The sequence below is a fragment of the Lynx rufus genome, unplaced genomic scaffold (genome assembly GCF_022079265.1).
Source record: "Lynx rufus isolate CCGP_SWC_20201006 ecotype Redwood Valley unplaced genomic scaffold, mLynRuf1.p SCAF_5, whole genome shotgun sequence".
In the NCBI taxonomy this organism is placed as follows: Eukaryota; Metazoa; Chordata; class Mammalia; order Carnivora; family Felidae; genus Lynx; species Lynx rufus.
Genome location: NW_025814867.1, coordinates 6151016 through 6168131, shown reverse-complemented (window position 1 = coordinate 6168131; position 17116 = coordinate 6151016). Strand labels below are relative to the sequence as shown.

The 17116-nt window shown below is 51.0% G+C and overlaps 1 protein-coding gene across 1 annotated transcript in view; it reads right to left on the bottom strand.

Moving 5' to 3' along the window:
* Positions 1-17116, bottom strand: part of DLEC1 (DLEC1 cilia and flagella associated protein) — a 90600-nt gene that overhangs the window by 17715 nt on the left and 55769 nt on the right. The window contains exons 10-19 of the mRNA XM_047098682.1: positions 16979-17071; positions 14170-14260; positions 13611-13773; positions 12497-12689; positions 11634-11692; positions 10894-11062; positions 10436-10529; positions 10093-10223; positions 9825-9983; positions 7352-7491 (exon numbers count right to left, since the gene is read on the bottom strand). Of these exons, the coding sequence (XP_046954638.1) occupies positions 7352-7491; positions 9825-9983; positions 10093-10223; positions 10436-10529; positions 10894-11062; positions 11634-11692; positions 12497-12689; positions 13611-13773; positions 14170-14260; positions 16979-17071 (1292 nt within the window). The remainder of the gene's footprint in view (positions 1-7351; positions 7492-9824; positions 9984-10092; positions 10224-10435; positions 10530-10893; positions 11063-11633; positions 11693-12496; positions 12690-13610; positions 13774-14169; positions 14261-16978; positions 17072-17116) is intronic.

Genomic DNA, 17116 nt, shown 5'->3' with positions numbered 1-17116 from the left:
AATCCGAAGCAGGCTCCGGGCTCTGAGCTGTCACATAGATTATGACCTGAGCCAAAGTCAGACGCTTAACTGACTGAGCTACCCAGGCGCCCCCCATTCTATCTGATTTAAAAGACAACCTCCTAAGCCAATAACTATAAAACTGTGTTGATGGATCTATACTGTATAAAGATATAAGGAAGGAGATGGAACAGAGCTATATTGCAGCAAAGCTGATAACTATTGAAATAAATTGGTACTAATCCAAATTAGATTGTTTTAAAATTAAGATATTACCTAAAACACCCAGGGCAGCCAATTAATAAAATGCTTTTTTTTTTTAAAGTTTATTTATTTATTTTGAGAGAGAGAGACAGTGCTAGCATGCATAAGCAGGAAAGGGACAGAGAGAGGGAGAGAGAGAATCTCAAGCAGGCTCCGTACTATCAGCACAGAGCCCGACGTGGGAATCGAACTCACAAACCATGAAACCATGACCTGAGCCGAAATCCGGAGTCAGATGCTTAACCGACTGAGCCACCCAGGAAAGAAAATACTTTTTAAAAAAGGTACAAGAAACACAGGAATTAAAATACAGTACTAGAAAACATCTATCTAACACAGAAAAAGGTAGTAATAAAGAAACACAAGTGAAAAAAAGAAGGCCTACAGGAAACAAATAGCAAAATAGGAGATATAAGTCCTAATCGGTAATTAAATTAAATGTAAATGGATTAAACAGTCCAATCAGAAGGTAGAAATTGGGAAAATGGAGGTGAAAAGAATGTTCCCACTATATACTGTCTACAAGAAACATCTCAGATTCGAAGACACAAATAGGTTGAAAGTAAAAGGATGAGAACAGTGTATCATGCAAACAGTATTCCAAAGACGGCTGTAACAACTAACTCATGTGAGATGAAGTAAACTTTAAGATAAAAAGGGGGGCGCCTGGGTGGCTCAGTGGGTTAAGCGTCCGACTTTGGCTCAGGTCATGATCTCACGGTTCGTGGGTTCGAGCCTTACATCGGGCTCTGCGCTGACAGCTTGGAGCCTGAAGCCTGCTTTGGATTCTGCGTCCCCTTCTCTCTCTGCTCCTCCCCTGCTCACTCTCTTTCTCTCTCTCTCAAAAATAAATAAACAGTAAAAAAAATTTATAAGATAAAACTTGTTACTAGAGACAAAGGTATTTTATAATTATAAAAAGGTCAATCCATCAAAAAGACATTAGTGTTACAAACACACATGTATCTAACAACAGAGCCCCAAAATACACGAAGCAAAAAATGACAAAGTTGAAGAGAGAGCCTGACAATTAAACAACAATAGCTGGAGATTTCAAAACCGCATTTAAGTAATAGAACTAAGCAGAAGATAAACATGGGAACAGAAGACTTAACACTATAAGCCAACCAGACCTAATAGCCATATATACAACACTACTCAACAGAATACACATTTTTCTAAAGTGCACACGGAACATTCTACAGACTAGACCATAAGGTAGCTCAAAATAAAAGCTTCAATGAATTTAAAAGTACTGGACGGGGTGCCTGGGTGGCTCAGTCGGTTGGGCATCCGACTTCGGTTCAGGTCATGATCTCACGGTTCGTGAGTTCGAACCCCGCGTCGGGCTCTGTGCTGACAGCTCGGAGCCTGGAGCCTGCTTCAGATTCTGTGTCCTCCTCTCTCTCCACCCCACCCCTGCTTGTGCTCTGTCTCTCTCTGTCTTTCAAAAATGAATAAACATTTAAAAAAATTTAAATTTAAAAGTACTGGAGTCAAAGTGTTTTCTCCAAAAACAAGAGAATCAAATGAAAAATCAACAATAGAAAGAAATCTGAGAAACAAAAATTTGTGTAAATTAAACAACACGTTCCTAAATAAGTAATGGATCAAGTAAAAATCAAAAGAGAAATTAGAAAATACTTTGTATCAATGAAAATGAGAACATACCCTATCAAAGTTTATGTGATGTAGCTAAAGCTGTGCTTAGAGAGAAATTTATATCTGTAAATGCCAATATTAAAAAAATAAATAAAAGATCTCAAATCAAAAACCCAAGCTTTTACCTTAAGGAACTAGAAACTAGATAAAAGGACAACAAACTAAACACAAAGCAAGCATAAGGAGAGAAATAAAGATTAGAAAGCAGATATGTTAAACAGAAAATAGAAAAAGGGAGGAAATCAACTAAACCAAAAGCTGGTTCTTTGAAAACATCAACATTAACAAAGCTCTAGCTAGACTGACCAAGAGAAAAAGAGAGAAGACTCGAATGACAGAAATTGGGAATGAAAAAGAGGACAGTACTACTGACGATGCATAAATAAAAAAGGATTACAGGGAAACACAATTAATAACTGTATGTGAACAAATTATGTAATTTAGATGAAATGGACAAATTCCTAGAACAACACAAACTGGAGTCAAGAAGAAATACAAAACTTGAACAAACCCATCACAAAAGATTAAGTAATTTTTAAAGTTCTCACAGAGAAAAGCCCACCTCCACACGTCTTCAGTGGTTAATTCTACCAAACATTTAAAAAATTCACACCAATCTGTCACAAACTCTTCAATAACATAGAAGAGGAGTGAACACTTCCAAACTCATTTCTAAGATGTATTACTCTAGTAGCACAACCAGAAAAAGACATCACAAAAAAAACTACAGACCAATATCTCTTATGGCTACAGACACAAATATCCTCAAGAAAATATCAGCAACCCATATCCAATAACGGTTCAAAAGAATCATACACTGCGACCAAACGGGATTTTTACAAGAATGCAAGGATGGTTTTAACATCCAAAGGTCAACATAAAACACCCTGTTAACACACACAATGAAAGGACAAAAAAATGACACGATCATTCCAACAGATACAGAAAAAACATTCAATGAAACTAACATTCTTTCATGATAAAAAAACAATCAGCAAACTAGGAATAGAAAGTAACTCCCTTAACCCGATAAAAGACATCTACAAAAAGCCAGTAGCTAACATCATACTTCATGGTGAAAGACTGAACGCTTTCTTTTTAAGATAGGTAACAAGACAAGGATGTCTACTTTTGCCACTTTTATTCAATATTGTACTGGTGTATTAGGTGCATTGGGCAGGAAAAAGAAATAAAAAGCATCCAGATTGGACAAGAAGAAGTATAATTATCTCTATATATTGATGGCACACTATCTTCTATTTAGAGAACTATTAGAAGTAATAATGAATTCAGCAAGGTTGTAGGGTACAAGATCAGTATGCAAAAATATTTGTATTTCTGTATACTAGCAATGAATATTCATAAAATGAAATTAGGAAAGCCAGTTCATTTCCAAAAGCATCAAAAAAGATACCTAGGAATAACTTTAACAGAAGAAGTACAAGATTTATACAAATGACAAACATTACCAAAATGATAAACATTACCAAATGTTTGGTAATGACAAACTTACCAAATGTAATGACAAACATCACCAAAAGAAATGCCAGAAGGACCTAGATAAATGAAAAGACATTTCACGTTCACAGATAGGAAGACTTAATATGGTTAAGGTGAATATACTCTCCAAAGCAATCTACAGATCCCATACAGTCCCTATTAAAATCCCAGCTGGCTATTTGTAATCATTGATAAACTGACCCTAGAACTCATATGGAAATGCTAAGGACCCAGAATAGCCAAAGTGACCTTGACACAGAAAAACAATGTTGGAGAATTCATACTTCCTGATTCCAAAACTTACTACAAAGTCACAATAATTAAGCAACTGTGGTGCTGGAACAAGAATAATTCTATAGATCAACAGAACAGAATAGACAGCCCATAAATAAACTTTCACGTGTACAGTTGATTTATTTTGATAAGGGTGCCAAGACAAGCCAATGGGTAAATAACAGTGTTCTTAATAAACGGTGCTGAAACAAGTGATTATCTAAGAACTAAGACGGATCCCTTTCTCACACCATACACAAAAATTAACTCAAAACGGATCAGAAATCTAACCCCATGAGCTAAAACTACAAAGCTCTTGGAAGAAGGCTGCTGTGCACATTAGATGAGGCAATGGTTATTTTTAGATGGAACCTCAAAAGCACAAGCCACAAAAAAGAAAAATAAAATGGACTTCATCAAGATTAAAAAATTTTATGCTTTGCAGTAAACCATCAAGAAAGTGAAGACAATCCTCAGAATGGGAGAAGATATTTGAAAATCATATACCTAGTAAGAGACTTGTATCTAGAAGATATAAAGAATGCTTACAACTCCATGGTAAAAAGACAACCCTATTTTTCAAAGTGGGCAAAGATCTCAATCGACAGGTCTCCAAAGAAGACCTACAAATGGCCAATAAGCACACGAAAGATGCAAAACATCATCTGCCACCATGAAAAATATAAACCAAATCCTCAATGAAATATCGCTTCGCAGACACCAGGATGACTACCATTAAGAGAGATCCTGAGGATGTGGATAAATAGGACAGCAGGGTAGAGAAGGAGGATGGAGAGTGGGTCAGGATCAGCCACCGTTACACCTGTATCATTATATTTTATCAAGCACCATAAAAAATAAAGAAGGGGGGCGCCCGGGGGGCTCAGTCAGTTAAACATCTGGCTCTTGATTTTGGCTCAGGTCCTGATGTCACTGTTCATGAGTTGGAGCCCCGTGTCGGGTTCTGCACTGGCAATTTGGAGCCTTCTTGAGATTCTCCCTCTCTCTCTCTCTCTCTCTCTCTCTCTCTCTCTTCCCCTTCCCTGCTTATAATCTCTCTCTCGAACAAATCCCGGAGGCAAAGGCCCTGCAGAGCTTCCCTAACAGAACGAGGGGCCTCATGGGGCAGGAGTGGGCCGCGGGGAAAGGGCAGAGGAGTTAACCAAAGGCTGCCCCGAGATGAACGTGGCCAGTTCAGGGCGCCGACACCTGAGCTCCCGCACACCACCCGGCGACACGGCAACGCCCGGAGGGCCAAGCGGTGACTCCCCTGCTCCGTGAAGAAAGTGGACGTGGGCTCAAAGACACAGATCCTGCAGTACCGCTGGGCATTCGACTGCCACCGTGGGAAAACACCCTCCAGATCCAAGTCCCTCGTTCCTATTTACAAATGAAGGCGTGCGGCGATCTGCCGAGCTGGCCCTGGCCCGTGGGCTTCCTGGCCCGTTGGTCTTGGCTGCTTTCCCCATAGGTCCTTCCTCCTGGATTCGGGTAGCTGGGGGCTGAAGGTGCTCCCGTCCCCTCGGCTCCCTGGAAGAGGGGTGCTCTCCGCACCCACACCCGCTTCCTCGGGAACTGCCACCACCGGCTCCTGGTGCAAATCTGCTTCTCCTCCCGCTCAAAACCGGGAATGGGCAGCCAAGGATTACGTGATGTACAAGGAAACCCGAACAGTGAAGACGGGACCCCAACCAAAATGTGAGGAAATAAAAACTCGTTTCCTGGGGGGGGGGGGGGGGGGGGATCTGAGATGCGGTTGCATCCCTAAGACTATAACAGATTACAAAAGGAACAACCCAAGAACAAAAAGCTTGACATTTAAAAATCCGACGGCCAAAAGAAGGGCATCCGCCAAAGGCCAAATTAGTGGCGTGCAAGGCCCAGGTCATGTCCCTGAACAAGGAGCACAAACGCTGCGCGACGGCGGATAGGAGGGAAATGGTTCGACTGGTCCCCGCCGTACAGCCCCTGCGGTCTTCGTCGTCTGGCGGACTTTCCCAGCAGCTTCTTCGGGAGGCAGCCCCTCCCCCCTCCGGCAGGCATGGGGGGGGGGAAAGGGGGAGGCACGTGACCCAGAGAGGACCAATCCGAGTCTACCTCCGGAGCGCGGGTGCCGGCTCGGCTCTACCCGGAGCGCGGGTGCTCGGCTCGGCTCCCCCCTCCCCGGGGCCGATGGATCGGCGAGAGCAAGGCCAACCCAGAGGGCCGCGGATCTGAAGGCAGGGGTGAGGGGAGGGGGGCGAGAGACTGAGAGAGAAGCAGGAAGGGCAGACCGAGGAAAAGGCTGGAGCCCGTGGACGCAGCAGGGCAGGAGGGAGCCAACAGTTTCCCAAGCCGGTTACATCGGTGTTTCCACCGCCTGCCAGTGTAAACGTTCTGATTCACGCGTCCTTTAAGAACGACAGAGATAGGAAAGGAAGCAGGGAGACGTAAATAAAGGCATTCTCCCAGAGGAGAAAGACTTGTCCTTAGTATTTAAGGCCCACGAGATGCCACACAGGACCAGTGAGGAACACTGCCACTGAAACCCGGGCTAGTAATCGTGTAAAAACACATTCAAACGAGACACGGGTGGTACTTCCCCCCACGCCCCCCATCAGACGGTCACAGTATAAAATCTCAGATAATATCTGCCACTGTGAGAGGGCAGGGTAGTGGGCAGTCTCGTACACAGTAGGCGCAAAAACAAAACCAAACAAAACCCCAACGATTTAAAACGAGCACGTGTTTCCATAACGAAGTACTAAATACATGCAGAAATGACTATTACACACATCTACAGTTTAAATATATATGCAGTTTAAAGAATAATAAAAAAGAACACCTGTACATCCCCCTCAACCAGCTTAAAAAGCAAAATATCGCCAGCCAGCTTAAGAAAATGAATATTATGCTTCAAAATCATTTGGGAAGGGATGGGGACAAGTGGAGGAAGGATACGAATGAAACGATATTAGTGGTGATTTGATCGTTACTGAAGGTGATGGGTACATGGGGGCTCATAATATGGTTCTATTTTTATATATGTAAGGAAGTTTCCACAAGAAAAAGGCAGGCAGGAAGGAAGAAGGGAGGGAGGAAGAAAGAAAGGCAATAGCACCAACGACCTCTGAAATCTCTAGCGTGTGCTTCCCAGAATACAGCGGTAGTTGCTCATTTAAATATGTCATGACTTTTGGTGTCCATTCTCCTGTTGACACACGTTCATGGCTTCCAGGTTTTCGCTACTGTGAACAGGCTGGCTGTGAGCATCCCACGTGAGCACTCGACTCCCAGTGTGTAGGTGTGTGTCCCTCTAGGAGCACATCTCCAGGGGCTGATGCTGGGTCACGGGGAATGCACATAGTTCCCTTAACTGGGCAACGCAAAGTGCTGTTGAAAGTGATTGCACTAACTGACGCTCCTTTAGCACCCAAACTGGAAGGATACACCCTATAATATCACCAGTGAATTATCTCTGGGCAATGGATTTTCTTTCCTGTAATTTCCAAATTTTATAGAACACGTTTCAATACCTTTCAATTCGGAAATGGCTGTAGATACTTAGTGCCGCGCAACATAAATGTACTGTCAGTAGACGCAGGGTGTGTTGTAGCAGGCGCCCCCCACCCCACCCCCCCCCACCCCCCACCCCCCCCGCACTCCCTCTTACCTCCAGGCTCCGTTTACCACCTCCAGCTCCAGGACGGTCTGCAGGCGCTGGCACTGCTTGGCCTCCAAGGTGATGGTCACCCTGCACTCCCCCAGAGCAGGGATCTGGCCGCTCGAGGGCTCAATGTCGAAGGGAGACACCTGATGCGGAGGTCAGTCGAGAAGGACGAGGGGTGAGGACACTTGGAATTGCAGAACTGGTGGCTTTCCTGTCCCCACCGAGATAAGGAGCACCGGTCTGACTGAGGCCTGGCCTCCCCCCCCCCCCCACCATGGCCGGGGGGGCCTGCCATGGGGGCCTGCCTTCGCCTACCCCCACCTCCCACCCAGCTGCCATGCTGGCCAGGTCGGGTCCAGGGCGCTTGCCATGGGCTCTGTGCTCTCTAGCTTCTGACGGCTCACCTCCCCGGCACTGGTGGGAGGGAAGGGCTGGCCTAACTCTCAGTAAAAGTAGTTCGTGTGCTCAAGTATGGGGCCCAAGCTCTGCCAGTAAAGAAGAGACCTTTTGCCTTCCTTGGTCTTTGTTCCTCACAGGCATCTCCCCGGGAGTCCTGGGGGCATGCTGTAGGCCAGGACTGGGTTTCTGTGCCCCTGACCTGAGCACATCCAACAAACCCCAAATCCAACATTATTTTTGGGAGCTCAAAAGAATAGAGTACAGAGAACCGTTGAGACGGGATTCGTGCCAGCCTCCATTGGGACATAAATCCTGATATATGACGAAATTGATGGCTACTTCAATTACAAAATGTTGTCATTCTTCACAGTGGGAGAAAAACCCAGACTGGGAATTAGAGAACTGGGATCCGATGATTCCACCACCCGCTAGCTGTGCGACCCTGGAGAAGCTGCTGTCCCTCTCTGTCTCTATCCAGTAAGGAGGTTGGCTGTGGTCTGTAAGTTTCTAAGTGTGCTCTGGGAAGTCCCAGAGTGCCTAGGGCAGGGGACTAGGATGTGGGGAGAGGCAGGATGGGGCAGGGGGTGCCTAACAAGGTGGCCAGAGCGGTTACCCTTTGTGAGTGTGAGCCTGGAGGGAAAGCGCTAAACTCCAAGCCTATGTAACAGGTGCTTGCATGCAGTGGCTCTTGGCAATGGTGTTGGTGATTTGATGCAAAGTTTCCTAACTGCTAAGTGTCGGTGCCCCGCTGGAGAAATGAGGCTGTTGCCTCAAAGGACAAGGCCAGTCAAGTGGAAAGGAAAAGTCCCCGAGAAAGGGAATACCTGCTGGCAGGTAAGATGGATGTGTGGCCGCACCCGTCTTTCCTCAGCTTCTGAATACGGAGGACGGGGTGGGGGGCAATGTTCCGACCCGGAAGGGGGCAAGCAAGAGGGGATCTCGGCAGGAAGCGGTCAGAGGGAGGGTGCTTTCACCACACAGACCTAGTCAGAGCCTCCCACACGGACCACAAGGAGCCACGGCGGCTTCTAAGGAGCCACGGCTGCCACCTGAGTGAAGAGTGGGGGCGACCCGCCGGGATTTACAGCGAATCCCTGGCAGCTAGGGAGGGACTGAAGTTTTGTGCCACTCGCTCTGGATCTCACGTTGATTTAAAGGTCCGACGGTAGGGGCGCCTGGGTGGCTCAGCCGGTTAAGCATCCGACTCTTGGTTTCGGCTCAGGTCGTGATCTCAGGGTTTGTGAGTTTGAGTCCCACGTGGGGCTCTTTGCTTGGGACTTTCAAATTAAAGGCGATGATGATAATACTTAACAACTTTTAGTACTTTCCGTTTTTGTAAGAAAAAGGAAAGGGCTTGGAGTGGAAACGAATCCTGCGTTCTTTCTCGGAGCCCTTGTTTGGGCCCCAAGTCCATGCCCAAGTGCCCCCTGGTGGCGGTACTCAAACTGCAAGCACAGTCCCCGGGGGGGTTTTGAACTTTTGAGGTGAGCCCCTCCCACTTGCCCCTTCCTAGAGGCCCGGGAGCTTCCCGCCCAACTCAGCTGCCCATTTTCTTCCTAACTCAGGCTGCTTTTTAAAAACGTTTATTTATTTTGAGAGCGAGCGAGCGAGCCAGCAGGGGAGGGGCAGAGAGAGAGGAAGAGAGAGAATCCCAAGCAGTCTCCGTTCTGTCAGTGCACAGCCCGATGCAGGGCTCGAACCCATGAACAGTTAGATCATGACCTGAGCTGAAACCAAGAGTCTGATGCTTAACTGACTGAGCCACCCAGAGGCCCCCAGCTTGTTTTGACAGAAGGAAAAACCCCTGTCTTATTTCCACATCGGATGGTAGAGAAAGGAACAGGAAAATCCAGTTCCGGACTAAGTTCTGCTGTAGAGGGGACCCCAAGTGCCTCACAGATGGGGAGAACTGGGGACACTGCCAGGAGGGAGTCACCAGGCAGGCTCTTCCTTTCCGGCCTCAACGCTCCAAATGCACCAGGACAGGTTTCACTGTCCCTACCCCACGGGTCAATAGGCTTGTGTGTGTGTGTGTGTTTGGGGGGGGGGTCCATTTAGCCACAGGTGCCTGACTTACACTCTCCTGCCTTTCTTGGAGGCACACCAGGCTCTCCTTCATGCACCACGTGGCTGGGAGCTGGCTGACGTTGTGGATCTGGATGGAGTCGGTGGCTTTCTGCCCCAGGTGTAGCAAACCAAACTGAAGGGCTGAGGCTTTGATGACAAGGGCTGGCCCCTGAGACATCCAGAGGGGCCTGTCGCCGGGCCGCCTGGGAGTGGGGGCTCTGTGCCCTACCCCTGCCACCCTTCTGGCCCACCCAGCTGCCCAGCCCCCCAAACAGCACCTTAAAGGCCGCCTCAATGTGTAACACCACCGGTGAGGGTGAGTTTTGGATTTCACACGGCAGGTCCTGGCTTGTTGGGCCGGGGACACCCCCGGTAAAGCTCAACTCAAAATCCTCCACCTCGCTGGGCTCTGGGAGAGAGGGCAAAGTGAGCTGGAGAAAGGGGGCGGGGCAGTTTCCGGCTGCGGCTGGGCCCAGATGCCTGGCCTTTGCTGACTTCTCGTCCACCATGTGGACGAGGCTGCGGCCGGAGCTGATCCCGGGACCCCCCCGAATGCCTGCACAGGCCCCTCTTCCTCTCAGGTCTCCTTCCCCAGCCAGCCCCAGGAGGTGCCCCCGGTACCTATGGTCCCTGCGCAGGGTTCCACTTCAATGATGTGGCAGTCACTGACCTTCCCCCACAGGTATCTGATGGGGGACTTGCTGTTGTTCCACATCTGCAAGACATGCCCCAATCCAGGCTCCCCGGGCACTGCCCCTGCACACATCTGTACCCACCGAAGGACTGCGGGGCTCCGGGCTCACAACGGGTCCTCCTGACACCCTCCCTCCCCGCTAATTCTTGGCCATCAACGCCACGCGGCAGGGTCCGTGGGCATCGTGTCCTGCCAGAGACCCAGGAGCGCAGGAAGGCTTCCGCAGCCCTATCATTCAGAGGATGCTGGGGAGCTGGTAAGATGACAGACATGCCCAGTCCGGCATCGGGTTACAACCAGTAAGCTAGCTGCCATCTGCCCCTCCAGCCGTACCCCGCCCAGTCATGCCAAGTTCAGCCCAGGCTCGGGAGAGACCACAGCCTACCTTAAAATCTTTCTTCACGGTTATACCAATGTAGTTCTCCCCGGGGATGATGAGGGCATACGGTTCCAAGAGGACCTGGAAAGGTTCTACCGAGCCTTTCACCTCGATTTCCAGGACAATGACGTCACCCGCAGAGCATGAGCAATCCTTCAGGGTTTCCAATTCCAAGCTGAACACAAACCCGCCGGGAGCTAAGAGCCGACGCAGCCCAGGAGCATGGCCCTCCGTGCCCCTCACCTCTGTCCCTTGCCTGGGGTCTTGTGAAGAGGAAGCACTCCCCCCCCGCCCCCCCCCCAGCTCCTAAGCGCCCTCAAATCAGAGGCCCAGCCAACCAGTGATGAACTCCCATCACAGTACTGGGACAGGGCCCCTTGCCGCTGCCTCCAGGGACCACACCGCAGCGGCATGGGCACCCAGCCCGGGGTCTCTCCAGAGGCTGACTGGAGGCCCACCCTGACCGTCAGCCCGGGGCAGAGCTGGTAGAGATGCCCCCACGGGGCACAGCCTCGCCTCGTTCGTCACCACCGCCCAGGGCCCACTGAGTGGAGCCCGGCGAGCTGTCCCCCGCGGCTGAGCCCCTCCAGGCCTAGGTGCCAGGACAAGGCAAAGTGCTCCCCCGCGTCAAAGCCTGCCGGGGAGCCGGGGGCTCCTTCACCCCTTCGCGTTGCCTTCCCCAGGACCCCCAAGGAGAAGGCAGGCCCCGCTGCCCAGCCCTCGCGCAGGGCCCAGCCCCCGCTCACCTCGTGGGCTCTGGGACTTCTTCTAGCACCATCTGGAGCACACTGTGGAAATCCCTCAGCTGCAAGACAAACACAGCACCCTGAAAACAAACTGCCCTCCTTTCAGGTGGCCCCGGAGAAGCCGGGAGCCATGGCAGGAATTCCTTCTCCCCCTGGCCTCGCTGCCACAAAGGCCTTCTGGAAAACACAGTGCTGCTTCCCTGCTACCTCCCCCCTACCCTAGGGGAAGAGGTGTGGGCCTGCCAGGACGGGAGCCAGGACTCAGGGGGGCCACCGCAGACTCCAGACTGGTGCTCCTCCCTCAGCTGCGCCCGAGCGGACAGGAAGGAAAGGCCCTCCAGACCCTGACGTTGCCCACCGGCAGAGCCCTCAACCGTGGGCGGCACCCTCCCAGAAACACCCTCCCAGAACAGTGAGGCCGGGGTGTGGAGCTGAGAGGCAGAGGGTCCCAGGGCACCCCCTTCACACCCAGCTCTCACTCCCCTCTCGAGTCACACACAGGGCCTCGCACTGGAGCCCCCCGTGTGAACCTTGTGCTCTGCACCTGCACCTCACACGCCGGGGGGTGCTGGGGGCTGCCCAGGGGTGGCACTGTTGTCGACTTAGCGGAAACACGGAAGACACCAGAGCTGAGGAAATGAGCCCAGGGCCTCGCGGCAGACCGGGCGTGTGCACCGTCAGGACCCGGCCAGAGAGGCTGCTTCGTCCTCCAGCCCCACTCTTAGCTACGGGCCGGCCTCAGAGGGTGCCGGGATCTCGTCAGGCTCGGCTGTGGCCTCAGTGTCACTAAAGAACATGGGCAGGGGGTGGTGGCAGTACCCTGACCCAGGCATGCGTGACTGCCACGATGGCATCGTTTTAACCTCACGAGGAGAGAAGCTCAGGATGAACTCGTGGTCCGCGTGGGGGCTGAGAGCCCCTCTCTCGGGCAGGACGGAGAAGGCCGTCTCCCTGTCAGGGTGGTACTTGAGGCTGCCCATGCTGTAGGTCTCTCCAGGCATTAGGGGCTGCAGGTTCGGCTTCACCATCTGCCAGTGGAAGGCCAGCTCCACGCGCCTGTGGGGGCAGGGGATCCAAGGCCGCATCCCACCTCTGCCGGACCGGTCTTCCCACCCCCTGCCTGGCCCGGCCCTGCTCTAGGAGCAGGAAGTGGCCAGGTCAGCCCTGAGGCTCTTCCCGTGGAGGAGCCCGGGGAGCGCGTGGGTCAGAGAATCTGCCAGAGACCTCCTAAGAGAGCTGCCCCCTCCCCACCATAGCAGTTGGGGGTTAGAGCCACGGTGACTCAGGAAAATGGTGAACACAGGGAACCAGGCTCTAACTATCAGGCTACGGACCCTAGGACATTTTTCTGCAGTGTCTCCTACCATGTGAGAGTTCCAAAGGTTTGCCCCATGAACTCCCCCCTCCACTGCCCTCCACCTCTCCAGCTGTGGCCTCCCAGGGCGGCTCTGTCCGGCACTGGCTGCCAAGAGAGCAGGGACAACTGCATGGGGGTGGGGAGGCGGGACTCTGGCACACTGCTGATGGGGAGGGACAGTAGATGGTAAGGCCCGGGGTCACCCGGGAAGCCTGGCTGGCAGTGAGAACTGAACCCACTGGCCACAATCTGATCCTGGGACGTGGATGGCTTCCCCTCATGGGCATGGCAAGACCTCTCTGTAAAACCGTTCTGGGGCTAAGGGTAGTCCAGGATAATCTAGAACACTGCCCACTATAACTTCCTGCAGTGAGGGAAAAACATACATATCTGCTCTGTCCAATGTGGCTAGAGACACGTGGCTAGTACTCAACATGTGACTGGGGCCACCGAAAAAGTGAGTTTTAGTTTAATTTTAGTTGATTTCAACTTAAATGGTCACCTGTGGCTACCATGGTGGACAGGGAAAATCTGGACCCTCCTGGCCCACTGGGAGCTCCGGGCCAGGCAGGGAAGCAGAAAGGGTGCGTGTTGAAGGGTACTGCCCGGCGGTCACTCACGTCGCGTTTCTAATAATGAGCTGTTTTCTAGCTGTGGACTGAACGTTCTCCGGCTCAAAGCGTACGAAGTGCTGGGCTGTTAGGTCTGTGAGCTCTCCAGGCTCCGGCTGACTTTCTTCACCAGAAATATAGATCAGATCCAAAGCAACCAGCTGCCCAATTCCTGACACAGGGGATAAAAAGGGCTGAAATCAGGACTCTGTGGCCAAAGGCTGTCACGGGATCTACGCTACCATCCACATGCAACCGGCCTTGATCGTGACCCCAGGAGGTGGACACAAGAGGGCAACAGGGGCCTTCAGCACGTAGATCCTGTCCCCACATCTTCCCAGACCAAAAGGAGGTGATTTTGATAACCTGGTACATAGCGGGTACTCAGTTAAATGCTTGCTGGGTCAAACTGGAAGGGAGGGAGGGAGGGAGGGAGGGAAGGAGGAAGGGAGGAAGGAAGATAAGTAGGTAGGTAGGTAGGTAGGTAGGTAGGCGGGTGGGCATCTTGGGGAAATTTCAGCAGGATGCCCCAGAACCTGAGGTGGCCTGGGCGCACTCACAAGCCCACCTACGGTCACCAGCTCCTTTATCTGGCAGTTGTCGCACACAATGACGAAGGTCTGCTCTGCCTTTTCCAGGCTTGTCGGGAGGAACGAGACCTGGGGAGAGAAGGGCTGTCGTTCAGGAGCTTCCCCCTCTCAGACACGCACCCCTCCCCTTATTCTCCACCCCTCGTTTCCCTCTCTGCTGCTCCCCCTTCCCCCGAAAGCCAGGGGCGTTCTGCAAGGCTCCACCCCAGACTAAGGCAGGAAGCAAGTTGAAAGGCATGAAGAAAAGGTTCACAGAGACTGAGATGCAAACGGCTCTTAAACAAATGACAACACGTTTAACCTCATTCATGATAAAAGAGATGGAAAGGAAAACCACGCAGAAAACATTTTCACCCTTCATACTGGTAAAGAGCAGAAAGTTAGGAATCGTAAATGCAACAAGAAGATATCTTCATTTTCTCCAAAATCATCTGGAGGGAAAGGGGGGGTTGGCTGGAAGAGATGGAAGGGTGTAGATGCCATATGGTTGGCCAAGAGTTGATAAACGTTGACGTTGGGTACTGAGCTCAGGTCACGATCTCACGGTTCATGAGTTTGAGCCCGCATCGGGCTCTGTGCTGACAGCTTGGAGCCTGGAGCCTGCTTCCGATTCTGTGTCTCCTTCTATCTCTGCCCCTCCCCCACTTGTGCTCTGTCTCTGTCTCTCAAAAATAAATAAATGTTAAAAAAATATTAAAAAAAAAAAAAGATCTAGCAGAACTGGGACACCTGGGTGGCTCAGTGGGTTAAGCATCTGATTCTTGGTTTTGGCTCAGCTTGCGATCTCATGGTTCGTGAGCTCGAGCCCCATCTCAAGCTCTGTGCTGATGGCACGGAGCCTGCTTGGGATTCTCTCTCTCCTTCTCTCTCTGCCCCTCCCCTCCTTGTGTGCACGTTCTCTCTCTCAAAATAAATACACATTTAGAAAACAAAGGTAGAGCAGAACGGTGAGTGGGCAGCGATGTGTGGGAAGGAAAAGTGGAAACAAAGAAAACACACGTGGGTTATCTCTGAAAGGGCGTTCAGAGGACCCGGTGAGGTTGTGGATATCCGGGTGGCCGAAAAGCTGCAGTGGAAAAGGACATTTGACCGTTTATTCCCATCTCTGGATTTTAGTCATGTGAATTTGTTTCTCACTTGGAAACATGAGTACGTTTTAAAACAAAACCCCAAACAATCAAAAAAGAAAATACACAAGGAACGCCAACGGGAGAAACCCCCTCTTGACTCCTCACTGCTCCCCACAGGGTTCTGCTGCTCCCCTCTGCCTTTCCCTGGGGATCAGAGGACGGTGGCGTGAGGGAGGTGTCCTGGCCTCGGCCAGGGGTGACTGACCCCAATTTCTTAAAGCCACACCGCAAGGTACTGACACGGTCTGGACCAGGCAAGAGGACCCAAGCCATCCCCCAGCATCAGGCGAGGACTGATAAAGGCCTATGATGCCCTGAATTGGCCTCATCCCAGCCCCAAGAGCCAGGTTCTTACTGGGGATCAGATCTGCACAGACATGAGCATGACCGCATCACTCCAGGGCTCCAAAAGATCCCATCAGGCACTTGAAACTGGAAAGCAGCTGATACAGGGAAGCCCTCCTTTTCACCATGAAAAAGCAACTTACAGCAGTGGTCCTCAGACTTTCTGCGCACCGCAGAGCTTTAAAAATCCTATGCCTTGGGGTGCCGGGGTGGCTCGGGTGGTTAAGGTTCCAACTCTTGATTTCAGCTCTGGTCACGCTCTCACAGTTCATGGGATCAAGCTCCACGTCGGGCTCTGCGCTGACAGCACGGAGCCTGCTTAGGATCCTCTCTCTCCTTCTCTCTCTCTGCTCCTCCCAGGTGTGCTCTCTTTCTCTCTTTCAAATAAATAAACTTAAAAAAAAAATCCTATGCCTCAGGCAAACCCCAGACCCATTAACTCGAAACCTCAGGATGGGGCCAAGAGAGCAATGTGTCTGCAAGGTTCTCAGGAGGCTGCGATAGGCAGCTACATTTGAAAACCCCGTGGCTCTTGGCTCTCACTGTCTGATGCCATGGCGTGGTCCAAATCCTCCTCGCCAGAAACCAGACAGCCTTCACTCTTGAGTGTCGGTGCCTCCTCCAGCAGACTAGCGAGGAAGGCCACGTACGCTGGTGGCACAGTCGGATTCCTGGGCCAGGGAGTCAGGGAGGGCGAAGGTGTGGAACGAGAGGGGCAGGGAGACGTCACCGTTTCCCACAGACCATGCTGGGGACCAGTGAGAAGGTGTGATGAGCCCAAGGGACCTCTGAAAGAAGCTGGTTGGGAAAGGATAAGCCCACAGCCCGCAGATCCGACTCCGGGAGCTTTAAGCGGACGTTCAGAATAAGGCCTAAGGAAGCCAAGCCTTGCAGACTGTATAACCAAGAATTAAAGAAAAAAGAGGACAAAGCCACTGTCAGTCCCCAGGCACCAGACCTGGCAGGGGTGGGGGCTGGTATCCAAGAGAGATCGAAGAACCAAAGGACCATCCTGGAGGCAGCTGAGGTGGAAGGGACCGCCCTGCTAACGGTGTGGACGGGCAGCATCTGGGATCATGATGGAAATGCTGGGGCTGTCTGCCCTTGCTTTGTCAGAGGGATCATAAGGCAAGCAAATCGCCTCACCCCCACAGAATGTGAGACCATGCTCCTACACAGAAACCACCCTGGAATGGGGGTGGATATTCAGGTCATGAAAACACAGAGGCAAAATGAAATCATGCAAGCAGTTGAGGAAACAGTCACGACCAATCGTAACAAGGAGAAAATACACGTCATGTCAATTACCTACCTCCACATACACGGCCTGCCCCGGAGCCAGCTCAAACATGGAAGGCAGGATTCCAAAGGGAGGTTGCTCAACGAAGCCCAAGGTTGCGACAGCCTTAAAGAAAAGTGGAAAATTACACAAGAGTGCGGAAGAGATTGT